The 21,212-nt window shown below is 35.0% G+C and overlaps 1 protein-coding gene across 4 annotated transcripts in view; it reads left to right on the forward strand.

Moving 5' to 3' along the window:
* The window catches only part of REV3L (REV3 like, DNA directed polymerase zeta catalytic subunit), a 175,300-nt gene that overhangs the window by 92,792 nt on the left and 61,296 nt on the right, over positions 1-21,212 (forward strand). For all 4 annotated transcript variants that reach the window (XM_018053062.1, XM_018053060.1, XM_018053061.1 and 1 more), the window contains 6 exons: positions 596-833; positions 6,789-6,931; positions 7,588-11,758; positions 14,937-15,850; positions 17,624-17,703; positions 19,011-19,136. In XM_018053062.1, coding sequence (XP_017908551.1) covers positions 596-833; positions 6,789-6,931; positions 7,588-11,758; positions 14,937-15,850; positions 17,624-17,703; positions 19,011-19,136 — 5,672 coding nt within the window. The remainder of the gene's footprint in view (positions 1-595; positions 834-6,788; positions 6,932-7,587; positions 11,759-14,936; positions 15,851-17,623; positions 17,704-19,010; positions 19,137-21,212) is intronic.

Raw genomic sequence — 21,212 nt, forward strand, 5'->3', positions numbered from 1 at the left:
ACATGTTGTCAACACTTGTTATTATCTGTCTTTGATTTTAGCAAACCTAGTACATATGATGTGATATCTCAGTGGTGGTCTTCAGGAAGTAATGCTATTAATCACTTGTAAAGCTCTCCTGTGTTTTTCAATTACAGGTTTTGTTTGGTTATCCTGTGAGCTAAATAAATCTCAAATGAGGGATAAGGTGTTCACATGTTTCACTTAGCATTAATTCATATATTTTTTATATATTTATTATAATCATTTGTGATTATATTTCATTTAGTGCTCCTCAGCCTTACTTAAGCAGTAAGAGCTTGAGCAGCTTGTTAACATGCAAATTCCTGAGCCTTGCCTCAGAAATTCTAATTCAGTAGATGTGAGATGGTGTCTTAAGAATTTTCTTCTTAATTAGAACACAAAATCATTCTAGTACAGGTGGTCCAAGGGTCACACTTTGATGGAAGAACTATATCAATACATAAATCTCTGTACCAGCTGCATTCTTTCAGCATGTGCCAGCATATATGGTTCTTAATGTTTTATATATAATTGATCTGAATTATTTAGAAAATTTAAGTTATTTGTTGGCGATGCTTTACTTGTTTTGTAGTGGACAGTAGTCCTGATGAGGCTCTGGTACATCTTCTTGCTGGTTTGGAAAATGACGGATATCACAGGGGAAGAAATAGGATGCCATCACCATGTCGTCCCTTTGGAAACAGTAAAAATCCTCAAAATAGCGATGATGAAGAAAATGAACCACAGATTGAAAAAGAAGAAATGGAGCTTAGTTTGGTAATGTCTCAGAGATGGGATAGCAATATTGAAGAACATTGTGCCAAAAAGAGGTAACTTTTTAGTTATTTCAGTTCCTTTAATTAATAACTTTCTGTCATTATCAGTGTTCTTTAATCAGAAATTCTTACTGTTATTCATAATAAAAAGCACCTTATAAACTAAATTGACTTAAATCTCTTTTAAATAGTGCCTTGTTTCTAATGTAGAATAAACTTCATATTCCAAGTGAAATGAAATTTTGGTACATTTAAAAAGATTAAACCTAACTTTCCCCCCATTATTACTGAGGTATAAGACATACATCACTGTATGAGTTTTTGATGTACAGCGTAAAGATTTGATTTATGTATATTGTGAAATGATTACCACAGTAGTTTTAGTTATCATCTCGTAGATACGATAAAAAGAAATAGGGGATATGCGTATGGAATGCAGAAGGATGGCACTGATGAACCTATTTGTAAGGAAGCAGTGGAGATGCAGACATAGAGAACGGACTTATGGATACAGTGGAGGAAAGAGAGAGTGGGAGGAATTGAGACAATAACGTGGAAGTCTATACATTGCCATGTGTAAAATAGATAGCAAGTGGGAATTTGCTGTGTGACACAGGGAGCTCAACCCAGTGCTCTGTGACAACCTAGAGGGGTGGGCTGAGATAGGAGATGGGAGGGGGTTCAGAAGTGAGGGGACATTTGTAGACCTGTGGGTGATTCATGTTGATGGATGGCAGAGGCCAACACAATATTGTAAAGCAATTATCCTCTAATACAAAGGAAACAAAACAAAAAATGGGGGATTATTTCCTTGTAATTTGAACTGTTATGATTTACCCTCTTTCATATATGTCATGCAGTAATGGTAACTATAGTCACTGTGTTGTACATTATATTACCTAGTCTTATTTATCTTATAACTAGAAGTTTGTGTCTTTTGACCACCTTGCTTAAATTCACGCTCTCCCCGTACACCTAACTTAGAAATCATCTGTTTATATACACAATATGTGTGTCCTAAGTGGGACAAAATAGAAGTGCCTCCTTATCTCAGAAAATGAAAAAAGAAAGCCCACTTTCTGATATTTTGTTGTCAGTTGTATGGAGATGCAGCAAATTTCTTTATATTAATTTTGTACCCAGCAACTTTACCACATTCATTGATGAGCTCTAGTAGGTTTTGGTGGTGTCTCTAGGATTTTCTGTATGTAACATCACATCATCTGCATACACTGAGTTTTAATTCTTTTGCAATTTGAATTCTTTTTATTTTTCTTCTCTGATTGTTGTGGCTGAGACTTCCAAAACTATGTTGAATAAAAGTGTCAAGAATGGGCATCCTTGTCTTGTTCCTGATCTTGGAGGAAATACTTTCAGCTTTTCATCATTGTGTATGGTATTAGGTGTGGGTTTGTCATGAATGGCTTGTATTACATTGAGGTATGTTCCCTCTGGACTACAACAAACTCTGGAAAATTCTGAAAGAGATGGGAATACCAGACCACCTGACCTGCCTCTTGAGAAATCTGTATGCAGGTCAGGAAGCAACAGTTAGAACTGGACATGGAACAACAGACTGGTTCCAAATAGGAAAAGGAGTACATCAAGGCTGTATCCTGTCACCCTGCTTATTTGACTTATATGCAGAGTACATCATGAGAAACGCTGGACTGGAAGAAACACAAGCTGGAGTCCAGATTGCCGGGAGAAATATCAATCACCTCGGATATACAGATGACACCACCCTTATGGCAGAAAGTGAAGAGGAGCTAAAAAGCCTTTTGATGAAAGTGAAAGAGGAGAGTGAAGAAGTTGGCTTAAAGCTCAACATTCAGAAAACGAAGATCATGGCATCTGGTCCTATCACTTCATGGCAAACAGATGGGAAAACAGTGACAGGCTATTTTTTCAGGCTCCAAAATCACTGCAGATGATGATTGCAGCTGTGAAATTAAAAGACACTTACTCGGAAGAAAAGTTATGATGAACCTAGACAGTGTATTAAAAAGCAGAGACATTACTTTGCCAACAAAGGTCTGTCTAGTCAAAGCTGTGCTTTTTCCAGAAATCATGTATGGATATGAGAGTTGGACTGTGAAGAAAGCTGAGTGCCGAAGAATTAATGCTTTTGAACTGTGGTGTTGGAGAAGACTCTTGAGAGTCCCTTGGACTGCAAAGAGATCCAACCAGTCCATCCTAAAGGAAGTCAGTCCTGAATATTCATTGGAAGGACTGATGCTGAAACTGAAACTCCAGTACTTTAGCCACCTGATGCAAAGAACTGACTCATTTGAAAAGACCCTGAAACTGGGAGAGATTGAAGGCGGGAGAAGGGAACGACAGAGGATGAGATGGTTGGATGACATCACCAACTCAATGGACATAAGTTTGAGTAAACTCTGGGAGCTGGTGATGGACAGGGAGGCCCGGCATGCTGCAGTCTATGAGGTGGCAAAGAGTTGGACATGACTGAGTGACTGAACTGATGATGTTCCCTCTATGCCCATTTTCTAGAGTTTCTATCATAAATGGATATTAAATTTTATAAAAGCTTTTATCAAAAGCTTTTTTCTGCATCTGTTGATATGATCAGATAGTCTTTATTCTTCAATTTGTTAATGTGGTGTATCACATTGACTTGTGAATACTGAAAAATCCTTGCATTCCTGGGGTAAATCTTACTTGAACGTGGTGTATGGTATTCGATGTATTGCTGCAGTCAGTTTGTAAGTATTTTATTGAGGATTTTTGAATCTATTTTTATTAGTAATACTAGCCTGTAATTTTCTTTTTATGTGGTTTAGTTTTTGTATCATGATCCTGGTGGCCTCGTAGAATGAGTTTGAGATGATGGCTATTAGCTAAAACTATTGTGGTAATCATTTCACAGTGTATGTAAGTCAAACCTTTATGCTGTGCATCAAAAATTCATAGTCGTTTGTGTCAATTATATCTCAATAATGAAAAAAATAAAGTTAGGTTTAATCTCTTTAAATGTTCCAAAATTTTAAATATGACCCCAATCTCATATTTAACTTGCCTTTCTGTACATCTCTATCTGTTGTTGAACTTACCTAGTTTGGGCAGTTTTATTATTTATCTGGAAAGCAAACCACTTTCTTAACTGGTTGGCTTGCTTCTAGTTCTGCTCCCCTGTAATAGGAGTGATAATTATGATCATTAAATGAACACTTCATGGGCATTTACAAAGGGAAGCAGAAAATATGAAGACCCTTTATGAGGTCAACTCATGCTCTACTGTCTTTATATCTTTTCAAAATATGGTTACTTAGGGAAATGCAATAGTCAGTTGAGTCTTAATTTTAGCCAGATGTTTAACAAAGTCCTACATAACATCCTTACAGATAAGAAGAATCGTAGCAGTGACTGATTAGATGGGTTCATAGGGAACGTGCATGATTTTGCATTCAAAAACCACTTAAATGCTTGCTTTGTGTCAAATGTCATGCTTGATTGAATTGAGATTGTCAGAAACATTGGAAATTGATAATTCATTGGATGACAGAATATAGATTCAAAAATATCTTGAAACTGAAAAGATGATGCCTAATAAGGTGTAGGTTTTTTTGTTCAGTCAGTCAGTTTCACAATTATAGACGAGGTAGATCTACAATTCATTCTAGACTTAACAGTTTCTGTGGGAAAGCCATAAACTGTACTTTATTAAGAGCACAGTAAATCTGTAGTGTATGATTGCCAAAATAGTGAATTTAGTTATTGACTACCAGATGTACCTGAGGTAACATTTATTAGTCTGATAGATTTTGGATTTTATTGGTAAAATAATTAGAGTATTTATTTGATGTATTGAAATCTTGCTGTAATACGTTGGGTTGCTTCTTTTATATTTCAGCAAAGTTTGTTAACTATTTGATATTTTTATTTGATTGATCATGTGGCATTAATGAAGCATTTTTCTTATTTCCATGTATTTTTCTTTTGTCTTTGTTGTTATTTCATTGTTTTGTTTTGATACTGTCCCTTTGATTCTTACCTTCAATCTATTAGCATTTCTTCTACAGTTTCTTAGACTGTACCTGGTTTAGCTATTTAAATTTTCATGCCCATATTAGGTAGATACACATTCAAATATATAACATTCTTGTAAAATCACCATCTTCTTATTCCCAGTAGTGCCAACATGTTTAAAATAATAGGCCTCATTTATCCCATAATGATTTAATGTTTGTGTATTCATTGACTAGATCATTTCTGTGAAAATCACCCTGAGGTTAACCTTGGAAAAATATCTTGAACATTTATAAAAGCATATTAGAGAAAGATTGATATAAGTTTAGTATCTAGAATGGGAGTCATTTAATTTCTGCTCATATATTGGATATTATATTCTGTCCCTGGTACCGTATTTTAAGCATACTGAGAAAGTAAAGAGGAAGAACACTAGAAGGATTTGTGAGCACTGTCACTTTTATTTTTTTTTTTTATTTTTACTTTATTTTACTTTGCAATACTGTATTGGTTTTGCCATACATTGACATGAATCCACCATGGGTGTATACAAGCTCCCAATCCTGAATCCCCCTCCCACCCCATATCATCTCTCTGGATCATCCCCATGCACCAGCCCCAAGCATCCTGTATCCTGTATCGAACATAGACTGGCACTTTGTGATACATGATAGTATACGTGTTTCAATGCCATTCTCCCAAATCATCCCACCCTCTCCTTCTCCCTCAGAGTCCAAAAGTCCGTTCTATACATCTGTGTCTCTTTTGCTGTCTCGCATACAGGGTCATCATTACCATCTTTCTAAATTCCATATATATGTGTCAGTATACTATATTGGTGTTTTTCTTTCTGGCTTACTTCACTCTGTATAATTGGCTCCAGTTTCATCCATCTCATTAGAACTGATTCAAATGTATTCTTTTTAATGGCTGACTAATACTCCATTGTGTATATGTACCACAGCTTTCTTATCCATTCATCTGCTGATGGACATCTAGGTTGTTTCCATGTCCTGGCTATTATAAACAAGCACTGTCACTTTTAAAGAACAGTGGAAAGAATAGATAATGTTTACTCTAGTTAGAAAAGAATTATGAAACGAATGATAAAAGTCCCTTCAAATATTTTAAAAGTTATCATGTGGAACATGGCATAGATATGCTACATATGGCTACACAGGACAAAGGCAGAAATGAAAGATTTTTGTATAATATAGGAAGAAAATTATTAACAGTTTGAGCCATTAATAATTGTTATTTGGAAAAGGTTTAATGAGGAAATTATTCTACATATAATAAAGTAAAATTTTCAAGACAAGTGAACAAAAAAGGTGTGGGTAGAAGGTAAGTTTGCCCATCCAGATGGAAGGGAAAATATCAAGCTATGATCTAGTGAAAAATGTAAATTTGTAGGAGGTAGAACTTAAGGAGAGTATCCATCTGGACTTCACAGTCCATCTGCATTCCTCAGTAACCCTGATTTTATAGCTCCTGCTGGGAGTGACTCAATACCTGTACTGCTTCCTAGCCTATCTATCTGACCCCTTTTATTTTCTCTTTCAGCCCTGACCTGAATACCCCCTTGCCTGTCTTTTTGTTTTTTCCAATCATAATGTAATAATTGTATATCTGTGGAGACTTCTTAGAATATCCCAAGATGCCACCTTTTAGAAATTACTCACCTAAGCTGTTATATGTGTATATTTAATGATAAGATAAAGGGGACAATATAAGGAAGAACATAACTAGCTATAGTAATCCAGGATATTGTGGAGCTATGAATATAGGAATGATGGTATCTTCTAGCTTACATGAAAGGGATTGTAAAGTCTATTTACAGTAACTTTTGATGGGGCATGATACCAAAGCAAAGTAAATCTGCTTTTCTTTTTAAAGTTTTAATTTTCAGATCTGCTTTGTTCAGTTTTACTATTATAGTGTCAAATTAGGCAAATTATTTGAGTCTGAGATGCTTTTTTCTAATGCTCATACTCACTGATGAATCTTAATATTCCCTAGATCACTGTGCAGAAATACCCATAGAAGCTCAACAGAAGAAGAAGATTCATCTTCAGAAGAAGAAATGGAATGGAGTAATAACAGTTTGCTTCTAGCCAATCTTTCTATACCTCAGTTAGATGGAACTGCCGATGAAAATAGTGGTAAGTAAACTAATCTGCTGTGAGCATTTTGTTATTTAGGGTTTGGAAATATATTTGATTTTGAAAAATATAATCACACACTCTACACAGTTGGCTAAGTGAGACTATGACAATACTGTTAGATTTTGTCCTTCTCAAAGATGTTTTCTTTTGAGAGAATGTAGATAAAGTATGTCTTTTCTCATTTCTAAGAGGATAGCTTTTATTAATCATTGATTAGGGCTTTATAAACTTCAATCAGTTTATTGTAACATTTAAGCATAGAAAACTATAAGAAATATGCTTAGCTTATTTAAAGTGATAATGCAAAAAGAGAGTGATAATGCAAAGATGTGTGTTATTTTATGGAAACTTTCCAAGGCAGTGAGATTTTTCCCCTTATTCTCTCAAAAAGCATGAATATTGATACCATCTGTTTTCAATCAAAGGCATGTGTTCAAAATAATGACTAATAGTCAAATGTAACTATCTCTTGATTATTCAGATTGAGATATCATCCTAATGATAAAAACAACCTTTCTGTTGAGTTAACTATTTTAAACATACAAATGTAATTTCATATAATTTCTTTCATGGTGATAGCATCATGATATAGGAAAATATTTTAAAAATTAGAAGAGTTGAAGTTAAGCAAATTCTTTTTTCCCTCATTTCAGACAATCCACTGAACAATGAAAATTCTAGAACCCACTCTTCTGTGATTGCAACAAGCAAGCTATCAGTAAAACCTTCCATCTTTCACAAAGATGCTGCTACATTAGAACCCCCATCTTCTGCTAAGATTACCTTTCAGTGTAAACACACAAGTGCCCTTTCTTCCCATGTTTTGAACAAGGAAGATTTAATTGAAGACCTTTCACAGCCAAGCAAACTAGAGAAAAGTCTAGATCATTCAGTCACTTCTTTTACAAATGAAAGCACTTACTCTATGAAATATCCTGGATCTTTAAGCAGTTCTGTCCATTCAGAAAACTCTCATAAAGAGGGTGGTAAGAAAGATGTCCTCCCAGTATCTTCCTGTGAAAGTAGTACTTTTGATTATGAAGACAGTATTCCACCCGTTACAAGACAAATACCAAGTAGAAAGTATACAAACATTAGAAAAATTGATAAGGACGCCCCTTTTCTACATATGAGCCGTCACACTAATGAAAGTGCATTGGGCAAAACTTCTTTCACCTTTTCTGACTTAAATCATTCAAAGAGTAAATTATCCTCTGAAGGAAATGAAAAAGGAAACAGCACAGCTCTCAATAATTTATTCCCTTCATCATTAAGTGAAAATTGTGAATTGCTGTCTTGCTCAGGGGAAAATAGAACTATGATGCATTCTCTTGATAGCATCGCTGATGAAAGTGGACTAAATAAACTTAAAATTAGATATGAAGAATTTCAAGAACATAAAACAGAAAAACCAAGCCTCAGCCAGCAAGCAGCACATTATATGTTTTTTCCCAGTGTTGTTCTCTCTAATTGTCTCAGTAGGCCCCAAAAGCTCTCTCCTGTCACATATAAACTACAACCTGGCAATAAACAGTCCCGGTTAAAAATGAATAAAAAGAAGCTTGCAGGTCATCAAGAGACTTCTACCAAAACTGCTGAGACTGGATCCTCAAAAGATAATTGTATACAAAATAATCCTTGTAATAGTAATAATTCTGAGAAAGATAATGTATTGGCTAGTGATTTAATTAAGGTCACCCGTGGAACTTTTGAAAATAAAACATCTACAGACAGTTTTGTAGACTGTCACTTTGGAGAAGGAACCTTAGAAACTGAGCAGTCCTTTGGATTGTATGGAAATAAATATACCCTTAGAGCCAAACGCAAGGTAAATTATGAGAATGAAGATAGTGAGTCAAGTTTTGTAACACACAACTCAAAAATTAACCTACCTCATCCCATGGAAATTGGTGAAAGTTTAGATGGAACTCTCAAATCTCGAAAACGCAGAAAAATGTCCAAAAAGTTGCCCCCTGTCATCATAAAGTACATTATTATTAATAGGTTTAGAGGGAGGAAAAATATGCTTGTGAAACTAGGAAAAATAGACTCTAAAGAAAAACAAGTAATATTAACAGAGGAAAAAATGGAACTGTATAAAAAACTTGCACCTTTGAAGGATTTTTGGCCAAAAGTTCCTGACTCACCTGCAACCAAATATCCCATTTATCCATTAACACCAAAGAAAAGTCACAGAAGAAAATCAAAACATAAGTCTGCTAAGAAAAAAACTGGTAAACAACAAAGGACAAATAGTGAAAATATTAGAAGAACTTTGTCTTTCAGGAAAAAACGGTCACATGCTATTCTTTCTCCTCCCTCACCATCTTATAATGCTGAAACCGAAGACTGTGACTCAAATTATAGTGATGTTATGTCTAAACTAGGTTTTCTTTCTGAGAGAAGCACAAGTCCCATAAACTCTTCTCCACCTCGCTGCTGGTCTCCCACAGATCCAAGAGCTGAAGAAATTATGGCTGCTGCCGATAAAGAAGCAATGCTTTTTAAGGGTCCTAACGTATATAATAGTAAGACTGTTAATTCCCGTATAGGAAAAAATAGCCGAGCAAGAATGCAGGTTAAGAAATCAAAAACAAAGCTTGTTAATCCCTCTACAGTTTCTAAGAAAAGGAACAAACGAAATCAGACAAATAAACTAGTGGATGATGGAAAAAAGAAACCACGAGCAAAACAGAAACAAAAAACAAATGAGAAAAGTACACCAAGAAAGCACGTAACACTGAAGGATGAGAAACTGAAATCTCAAGCTGGCCCTGACGTTCAGTTTGTGCTGAAACATCAGAATGTGCCCGAGACCTCAGATAATTCTGGAGGCTCCCAACTACTTTTTAAACAGAAAGATGTGTCATTAATGGGCTCTGCTATAGATCATCCTCTTTCTGCTCCTGTCCCCACTGGAATTCATGCACAACAGAATTTATCTGGCTGCTTTTCTTCTTTCCTAGAAAGCAAGAAACCTATAGATTTGCAGGCCTTCCCCAGTTCACGAGATGATTTGAATTCTTCTGTTGCTTGTAGTTCTTTAGGACCTGCAATCTCAAAAATTAATGTTCAGCGGTCTCATTGTCAAAATAGTATGTTTACTCTAAAAGAATCAAGCTTGATTCAAAAAAATATATTTGACCTTTCAAACCATTTGTCTCAGGTAGCACAGAATACACAGATGTCTTCTGGTATAATGTCTCCAAAGATAGAAGAGAATGCAAATATACAAAAAAGCTATTTGTCATCTCTTGGAAAGTTAAATGAATATCGTAATTCCGTAGAATCAAAGCCAGACCAGACGTATGCCCCTAATTTTTTGCATTGCAAAGATAGTCAGCAGCAGATTGTGTGCATGGCAGAACGTTCAAAGCACAGTGAAACTTGTTCTCCAGGAAATGCAGCTTCAGAGGAAAGTCAGATGCCTAATAATTGCTTTGTAACTTCTTTGAGAAGCCCAATCAAACAAATAGCTTGGGAGCAAAAACAAAGGGGTTTTATTTTAGACATGTCAAACTTTAAACCTGAAAGGATAAAGCAAAAGCCATTGTCAGAAGCGGTTTCACAAACCAAAGCACTTTCTCAGTGTAGGAATCGAAATGTGTCAGCACCTTCAGCCTTTGGTGAAGGACAGTCTGGACTGGCAGTTCTAAAAGAATTGTTGCAGAAAAGACAACAGAAAGCACAAAATGCAAATAGTATACAAGACCCGTTATCTAATAAACAGCAGCCAGACAAAAATATCTCTGTTTCCCTTGAGCATAACAAATCAGTTAAACGAACACGATCAGTAACATCTCCAAGAAAACCTCGAACTCCCAGAAGTACAAAACCTAAAGAAAAAATTCCCAAACTTCTTAAAGTAGACTCTCTAAATTTACAAAACTCTGGCCAATTGGATAACTCCCTGTCAGATGATAGTCCCATCTTCTTTTCAGATCCAGGTTTTGAAAGTTGTTATTCACTTGAAGATAGCTTGTCCCCTGAACATAATTATAATTTTGATATTAATACAATAGGTCAAACTGGATTTTGTAGTTTTTATTCTGGAAGTCAGTTTGTCCCAGCTGATCAGAATTTGCCTCAGAAGTTTCTAAGTGATGCAGTTCAGGATCTTTTCCCAGGACAAACTGTAGAAAAAACTGAGTTTTTAAGTCATGATAACCAGAAATGTGATGAAGACAAACATCATGCCTCAGACTCAACTGCATGGATTCGATCTGGTACTCTAAGTCCTGAACTATTTGAGAAATCAGCCATAGAGAGCAATGAGAATCATCGCAACAATCAGTGGAAAAATACCTTTCATCCTTTAACATCTCGGTCTAATTCAATTATGGAGACTTTCTGTATCCAGCAGTCAGAGAACTGTCTAAATGAAAAATCCAGATTAAATAGGAATTCAATAAGCAAGGAAGTGTTTCTTAGCCTCTCACAGCCGGGCAGTTCAGACTGGATTCAAAGTCATACCAGAAAAGAAATGGGGCAGTCTCTTGATGCAGTCAATACTTCTTTTACTACAATACTATCCTCCCCTGATGGTGAACTTGTAGATGCAGCCTCTGAAGATTTAGAATTGTATGTTTCAAGAAACACTGATGTGTTGACACCAACTCCGGATAGTTCGCCAAGGTCTACCAGCTCACCCTCGCAATCTAAAAATGGCAGTTTTACCCCTCGAACTGCTCACATTCTGAAACCACTTATGTCCCCACCAAGTAGGGAAGAAATTATGGCAACTTTGTTGGATCATGACCTTTCAGAAACCATTTACCAAGAACCATTTTGCAGTAATCCTTCTGATGTACCAGAAAAGCCCAGGTAATCAAAATTCTTTTTCCCCTTGGGTCACTCTGAATCATTATAATGTATGTAACAAAATTTGATAACTGACTACTACTTTCTCTGTGATACTGTATTTGTAAGTATATCATTATGAAAACAATTTTGTAGTTATGGACATATTAAAAGAATTCACAAACTGGGTGGATGGTTGTACCCAGAGAAATTTATTTAAGTTGATCAGTGTTGGTCTCAGATCTGTTTTTTTGCACTGCATCAACATTAAAGGATTAGAGACTGTCTATCACACGATGCCAAGAAGAACATCATAATACTTCTATAGTATTATTTTAAAGATGGTATTTATTTCTAAAGTGGTAAGCTTTCATAATTTTAAGAAGAACTTTTTAAAAAAAAAGTTTGAAAATAAGCATACATATGTTTTAAATACTCTTAGGATATTTCTCTAAATGAAGATTATTTTAGGTTGTTTCTATTACATACACTCTCTTTTCATATTGCCAGCATCTTCATTCATATTGTTACTGTTGTTCGTACATTTATTAGGGGTACAAGATGGAATTTGATTCCCCTCATCTCTTCTTTTAAGAATCTTTTCAGAAAAGTGATAAACAGAGAGACAGATCCGTGCACACACACAGCCAGTAGCAAAAGGTGAAGGTTTATAAATAGACCACAGCCCTGGCCTATTTATAAACTAGTAGTTAAGTAGGTATCCTGTCCTGCCTGCATCACCAAGGTAGAACATACCTGATAAGAACTAAATTGGGGGACAAGGCTTAATCCAGGAAGTTTAAGGGATGGCTTTTGGCCCTGCCTCTGTGTCTTTGATCCTGTTTACCTAATCAGTTGCAGAGAGAGGCAGTTCATTTCAGCCATCCAGTCAGAAGCAGAGCGGAAGTGCCAGGACTGCTGAGGCAGACCCTGCTTAATCTAAATGATGGAGATAGGATGTGCCAGCAAAGGCAAGAGGCCACACTGCATGTATGGCAGCTCACTGACCTTGAGCAGCACTGTGTTCCTTACCCTACTGAGACAGTGAATTGCTAAGCTTTTTACCCAGCAGATGAGCAGTAATTTCTGTAAGAGTCCATTTAAGAAAGGGGTGAGAAAAAGTGATCAGAAATACAGAGTAGAAGTTCCCTCCTCTAAGGATTTGAAGTGAAAGTTAGAAAATCCCTCACCCTCCCTCACCCCCGCACTGCTTGGCACATAGTTTTGCTGTTCTTTCGTGCCTCGTACCCACATTTGGTTTTTTTTAACATGAATGGAACTCTTCATTTCACTGTCAGAATATATGAACGTATGTTCCTTAGCCATTTTTCCAACATTTTGGGGACTTTAACTTTACCAGTAGTGATTATGGTATATTTTTTCATCTGTATTTTCTTCCTTAGCCTTGCACATCTTCTTAATTCTTAGTTAACTTATCATGTCCTAGCCATTTACTCTGTTACTATTAATTGTTGTCCAACTTTGGTGCTTGTTCTGCAGCTGAAATAAAAGGATATGATAGTCATTATATTTGAAATTTGTACCCTATACAGAGTTTTCTAATTAAAAACTGTATTCACTGTAGAAAATTTAGGAAAAGAAGAAATAAAAATGACACCATTTCTCTACTTAGTAACAACCATTGTAATATTTTATAAAGTTTTCATTTTTAAGTATAGTTTTTATTTTGTTTTATTGATGTGTTCTTACTGTAGTCACAATATTATGTTGAAATTGATTCACTCACCATTATAATGTAGACATTTGCCAAATTTATGGTTGTCTTGAAGCGTCATTTTAAATGACTGCATAATATTCTATCACGTGCATATTGCTAGACAGAAACGTTGTTCTCTGTTTGGCTACTATAGAGAATTATGTGATACCTTCATCATAAAGCATTTCTTGTATTTTGGAGTCTTTATTTAAAACTCAAAATAGGATGACTGAAAATTTAAGGCTCTTGATACATATTACAGCATGAGTTGTAGCAGTTAGCATGCTGCTGACAATATCCAAGAAAGCTGAACTTACCACACCTCAGCAATTTTTGCTTATCTTTTACTTCATTGTGATCTCTGTATTATTAATATTAGAGTTGGGTATAGTCACATATGTGTACTCATTTCCTTCGATAACAATAATTCTCCTAATTTTTCATAAAGCTGCAAGGTAGGTGCAGGGAACGTGCTAGTCCTGATTATGGAGTTAACTAGTAGGAGCTAGAATCTTTCCACATGTCGGGGAAAGGAAATGTGGTAACTCTGGTGCTGTTCCTGCAGCTCCAATCAAAAATTAAGAATTCAGTTCATTGAGTTTTATCTAGAAAGTGACCAGGTCATTTGGGAAATCATGCCCTACAAGAAGTAATTGAAGAAACTAAGAATGATCTTCATACTCATGAAAGAGATACCATGAAGAAGAAAAAGTAATATTATGTTGCTGCAGAAGGCATAAATACATGACCTGTGGATATGTTAGAGAAGGAAATTTAGCTTAATACTTACAGTAGCTATTAGAAACTAAGCCAGGTTTCCTTTTACGTAGTGATCCTTCACATACATTAGTAGCATTTAACCTATGTGCACCCTGCCAACTGCTAAGTTCTTACGTTAGTATTAACCTTTTTCATGTAAAGGGGAGAAAGAATTACTGTAGTTTACATCAATTGTGAGTGACTTTTGTAATGTTTGAGGGAATTTGGCAGGGTATAAAGACTTGTTTGAACTGACAGGCTTTGCTAGACTGCTGCATAGAGAGTAGAGAATGTATAAAGAGGTTATAGATAAAATCTGGGGTATAGTCTCTGATGATAAATTCTTCCAACATTTTTATTCTTATATGGTGACAGTGGAAAGTTATTTAAGATGAATAGAGGAAAGGAATCGGATGTGTCTGTACCATCTCCTTGAAAAGAAGACTTCATTGGACACTTTCCCTGGTGTTGATGATACCTTCTAAAGGAAATTAATTTAGTAGTCATATACCTGTTAGAAAAAGCATATTGAGACTAAAGATAGAATGTACCTGCATAAAATATATGTTTGTGGAGGTTGGGGCATAGGATGTGGAAAGGGAAGAAAGAAATAGGCATTTTTAAAACTCCAAAAAGAACTTTTAAAAATCTCTAAGTTAAGGAGCTAAATATTTTGGTAATTTTTCTTTGAGACAAAACAGTTGTTCTAAAATATGTTGTTTATAGGGAGATCGGTGGACGGCTTCTCATGGTAGAAACTCGACTTCCAAATGATCTGGCTGAGTTTGAGGGAGACTTTTCTTTGGAAGGACTTCGTCTATGGAAAACAGCCTTCTCAGCAATGACTCAAAATCCAAGACCTGGGTCACCCCCTCGCAATGGCCAAGCAGTTGTCAATAAAGGATCAAGTAATAACCATAAAATGGCTGAAGATAAAAAAATAGTGATCATGCCTTGCAAATGTGCCCCAAGTCGACAACTGGTTCAGGCATGGCTTCAAGCCAAAGAAGAATATGAACGTTCCAAGAAACTGTCTAAAACGGAGCCAACTGGAGTTGTAAAATCTGCTGAAGACTTCAGCTCTTCAGTTAATCCAGATGACAGACCTGTAGCGCCTCCAAAAATGGGTACAACTCCACATATACTCCCCACTACAGCACATACCAAGGAAGATGTTGACAATTCTCAGATTGCTTTACAAGCGCCAACCACAGAATGCCATCAGACTGCAAGTGAAAGTCAGACGCTGCCACTAGTTGCTTCTGCAGGTGATGCTGAGAAAGATCAGGATGATGACGATGACTATTTTATTAGTTATAGCTCTCCTGATTCTCCAGCAATTCCCCCGTGGCAACAGGCAACATCCCCAGACTCCAAAACATTAAATGGAGATGACAGACCCTCCTCACCAGTAGAGGACCTACATTCTCTGACTATTGAGAACTTATTAAAGCCCATAAAAGATGGTGTACAGAAGAGCCCCTGTGCTGAGCCCCAGGAGCCTCTAGTGATATCCCCAATTAATGTTAGGACAAGAACTGAGATACGTGAATCACTTTGCCTTCATAGCACACCAATTGTACAGAGAAAACTCCTAGAAAGGCTTCCTGAGGCAACTGGCCTTAGCCCTTTGTCAACAGGTAAGTTTAGAAATAACAGAAAGTCACCATAGAGCTCTTCAGATACCAGAAATGAAAGCAGCATTGACTATGTAATGAAAATCAGAGCTTTTTAAATGTAATTTTAGCTCAGCTAGTGAGAGGTCATTGTTATTTTATCATATCTTAGATACCATCACATGATAACTTTTTTATCTTTCTGCTGTGGAATATACTCACATCTGTTTCCATCCTTTCTTCTTGCCTTCTGGGTAAAATGTAGGAGCCCTCTCAGAAACCTTATCTTCTTCTCAACTTAATTTTTCCTACTGGCTTTGATATATATGCAGATATTTCCCTCCCTGTAAAATAGAAAACCAAACACCTGTCTTGACCTTCCATCTCTTAGCCTCTACCCTTTTTCCTCTCATTTAAAGCCAGATTTCTTAAAAGATCTCTCTTAATTTGACAGCTCTATTGCTTTACATCCTACTCATTTGTCAGCCCACTCTAAACTGGATTCTGCCCCCATCAATTCACCAGTATGGATCTTGTGAAGATTCTCTGTAATCTTCATGTAGCTAAAGCCAGTGGATGTTTTTCAGTCTTTCTGTCACATGCCCTCCAAGCAGCCGTTGTTCTTATGACCATGCCTTCCTTCTTAGAGCTGCTTCTCCCTTTGGCTTTACCCCGACTCCTGTTTCTTCCCACTTGCTTTTCTTTGAAGTTTACCTCACATTCTCAGTTATTACCTAAATATTGTAGTTTATTAAGGCTTAGCCTTAAGCTTTCTTTACTCTGTTCTCTCAATGACCTAGTTCCTGCCCACTGAATTGATAATTCACAAATTTAAATTTCCAATTCAGAATTCTCTTTTAAGCTTCAGAACGCTATATGCAGCTACCTTTAGCATTTCTACTTGAATGCGCAAAAGCACCACAAGGTCAGTATTTTTTAAACTTAGTTTATGATCTCATTGCATCCATTCACTACCAGTCACCTAGCACACTTTATACACACACATACATGCCCACACACTGAAACTGTTCCTTATTTGAATGGACAGTACCACGAGTTCTTCTGTCACTGAGTTACACAGGTCAGAAATAGTGGTCTTATTTATAATAGCACCTGATTCCCTCACTGCCCATCCTGTGGTTTTCACACTTCTTTGTTTCCTAAATTACCCAAAACTCTCTACCTCTGTCTCTGGTACTACCAAGCCCTCATCTCTCACCTGGGCTTCTACCCTAGCCTTCTTATTCACCCTTAACAATTTCCAGTTTTTTTGTTTTGTAATCAGGGAAAATTCCCACTCTTTTCCTAGTTAATTTCTATTCTTTCTTTGGATTTTAGCTCAAAAAAGCTCTCCTAATTCCCTGACTAGATAAAATTTCTCAATTATCCTCTGCTTTGTTGTACTTACCCCAGTTATAATTTTACTTTTCTATATGTATTTGATCAATGTCTGATTCTCTATACCTCACAAGGGTACAAGATTATTTTTTTCTTCATCTTCATAAATACTTGATAAGTCAGTGAATAAATGGATTAAATGATTCCCTAGGGTAATAACTGAGGAATAAAATCTAAATGTTTTTATTTAATAGTACAAATATTAAAAGTTATTTTAGTGTGGGAATCACAGGTTGGAATCAGTTTCATTTTTAAATTGTGAAATCTTTGTGAAGAATTTATAGGACAGTACTCATGAATGGTACCTAAGAGTTGGAACAACAAAAATTAAAAAAAACAAACAAACACAGAAGCAGGCAATGTTGATTTGTATGTTAAATATAAAATTTCTTTCTGCAGAACCAAAAACCCAGAAATTGAGTCATAAGAAAGGAAGTAATACTGACGCTCTTAGAAGAGTACTCTTAACACAAGCAAAGGTAACTATGCTAAACATATTTAAAGATCAGTGGAAGATCCATTCTTATTCTTGGATTTCAGTTAGATAATTGATAACTGTGTCTCAATTTTTTAATAATTTTATTATATTTTTGCATCATTTATTTACATGTCTTTGAGACAACAAGAAATTGCCTAATTAAAAAAATTTTTTTTTGTTGTTGGGATCTAAAAGATTCTTATATGTAAATACAAATATTACAGAGAAAGTGAATATGATAGCCAAAATGTGGATTATGAGGATACAAATACATTAACTGATTACTGGCAAAATCAGAACAATCCAATGACAGCAGAGCTCAAGTAAGTGATTTTTGATCCCACCAAAAGTATATCCTTTTTCTTGGTTTATTACTTTTTTCTCAAATATAGCATTATTGATTTTTCAGTTCATTTTACTAGATATCAAAGGAAAGCAACATTATTTATTACCAAAACTCTGAAAAATCATAAATGTCTTTATTCAAATACTAAAAATTGTTGTAATGCTTAACTGGAAATACATGGTTATGTGAAAAAAGTATGCATCAGACATGTATCCTTAGAAATATATGATAGAGATCACTTCTGTATTGGCCACTTCTCGTAAATATCATTAACTACATAAAATATATTTTAGTATTTCTATTTTGAGATTACAAATGCTTTTTAAAACTATCACTTTTAAATCAGTATTGAATTAAAAGTCATATATTAAAAACAAGTATGAGTATACTATGAACATAAATCAACACTTTCAGGAAAATGATTAATGAATTTGGAAATCAGAATATATATTTTTTTATTAAAAAAAATAGATTCTATTCTTTCTAACCCCTTGAAAATTATACTGTAGTTTATCTTTCAGATACATGTTGTATTAGGGTAAAATACAAACCCACAGTTTTAAATCTTTTATACATTTTAGCCAGACTACTTGCAAATATATTGCTTGCTTGCTTGCCATATTTCCAAGAAAGGTCAAGATAAATGTCCATGTGGTACAAATGTCAACTCTCTACAAAGCTATTATTTTCTGTATTTGGGGTTTGTAAACTCAAGAATCAATATATGGTTGACTTACAGATTATATCAGATATTTCTACACATACCCAGTCTGGTATCTTGAGTTACTAGCCTGAAAAAAATGCAAATAAAATACTTAAGTTTCTTCTTTTACTTAAGGAGATGGTACTAGTTTATCATGTATTACTAAATGCATAAAGTTATCTAAGCAGAAATAAGTAATCAAAAGAAAGGAAATGATTGCTTATTATTTTTTTCTGGCTCTGTGTGTTTTTTTTAATAGAATCAATTTGCAGCAGTAAATACCCCAAAGAAAGAAACTTCTCAGATTGATGGACCATCCTTAAACAATAGTTACGGTTTCAAAGTCAGCATACAAAACTTACAGGAGGCGAAAGCTTTACACGAGGTAAAACTGCAACAGCAAGGACACGTACACGCTTTAACTCGTATGTTTTATTCTATGGTACAAGTACAGAAAGTTTTCACAGAGAGAGGACTACATTCAATTCTGTACCTATTCATCTTTATCTTGTTCTTGTTATCCTTATTATTTTATGTATTTGTATGAAACAGAGAAACTTTTAAAGTAGTCATCAGTTATTGAGACTGCTTTGTGGTTTCACAATTTTCTCAAACCTTATACCTGAAATTTTTAAAAAGAAGCTAAAATTTAGAAAACATTTCTCAGCTATTTGAAACTCTGTATATTACTCTGGGATTGTTATGTTACCATGTTATATCACATCCCAAATGTGATACCTACTTCTATTGTTTGTTTGGTTGACTTAGTGGATTATTGCTTGTACAATTCATTTGTTCATATAATCTTTATAACCCAGTTATCTTCACAGCACAAACCATATGCAAAGACTAGGAAGCTATCTTGAAAAAAATGTACATTCTTACTGGAGAATATGTGTGAATGGTTCACTGTTAATTTATCTGTGTTTACTGTAAATATTTCTGTAAAGAAGACACAACTCAGAACATGTCTGATTGGCACAGAGGTGAAATTAGAATATATTTTCATTGTTTATATGTGTGCTGTCAGAATGGTAGCTACTAACATCGTGGTTATTGGGGATTTAAAGTTTGGCTTATATATCTAGGAATGAAATTTTAGATTTCATTTAAGTAATTTATTTCCATTACAACTTTTGCAGCCTCACTGAGATGTGCCATAAATGTAAAATGCATACTGATTTCAAAGACTTAATTGGAAAAAAGAATATGAAATACCTAATTAGTAATTTTTTATATTGATTACATGTTGAATGGGTAGTTTTGATATATTGATTACATGAAAATATTTTAAAATTAATTTAACCTATTCTTACCTTTTTTAGTGTGAGTACTGGAAAATTTTAAATTATGAGTGTGACTTTCATATTTCTTTTGTTCAGTACTGGTTTATACAGTTTTATGTCTTTGCCCTTATAGCGGAGAATATGATTTTTTTGGTTGGGTTTTTGGTCTCCAGTAGGTTCTGCCTTCTGAGAATTAGATGAGTTGACTAAGAAAACTTTAAATATTGTCCTCATTTTTACCCTAACTTTGATCTAAGATTTTTACTTTTTTAGAATTAGATCAGAACATAGTCTCCCTAATAGTTTATTTGCACATTTCTTCATTCAGCAGCATTCATTTAGTTCCTGTTTTATATCTGATTCTATACTATCCCCTGAAGCTCAGATAAATTAAGTAACAAGCTCAGGAATGTTTATCTTATCAAGTACACATCCAAAACTCAAAAATTAAAATACTGTGTAAAAAATATTTATTAAAGCAAATGCGATAAACCTTAACAAAAAGACTTGTTGCATTTGATTTTTTTCTGTTATTATCTGAAAAACATATTTTCCTTCTTATACTGTTGTTTTATTCTATGTAACGCTATTTCAGAATCTTGGGCCTTCTTGAAGTTAAAATCTTTTTGAAGGTCTGGCAAGTTGCTCCTAGCTTCCTCACATGCTTTTTGAGTCTCAAGGCACAGTTTCCAAATAGCCACCTGGTGGTTAGATAGGGAATGCACCAAAAAAAAAAACTACTGTTCTCTATTCCTTTTACTAGGAAATTGTGCTCCAAGCATTTTTCCTCTTTTCCATTACCCTGGGCTAATCTCTTTCTCTCTTCTACATATAAAGTACTCAGTGCAGAAAAAGAGGTTTGTATTCCCTTTTCTTGCCCCCTTCTTTACTGATCACACTCAGTAAATCTCTCCCCATCTCTTCATTCCATATGTTAGCTTAAAAAAAATACTCCTAAGAACTATGATGCGTTTTATATTGAGGAGTGAAAAAGCAAAATTGGAGTGTGAAATTTGGCCTACTGTATAAATAAATCAACCTCCAGAACTCTTTTGGCCTGAAATTGTCTTCAGTCTTCTCCATAGTTTTTCCACATGTTCCTTCTTTTCTAATTAAACTGATTTTTCATTTTGTTTAGGTTTAGGGAGGTTTCCATTTCACAATTTTTGGAGATT

This window comes from Capra hircus, chromosome 9, assembly GCF_001704415.2.
Source record: "Capra hircus breed San Clemente chromosome 9, ASM170441v1, whole genome shotgun sequence".
Lineage (NCBI taxonomy): Eukaryota > Metazoa > Chordata > Mammalia > Artiodactyla > Bovidae > Capra > Capra hircus.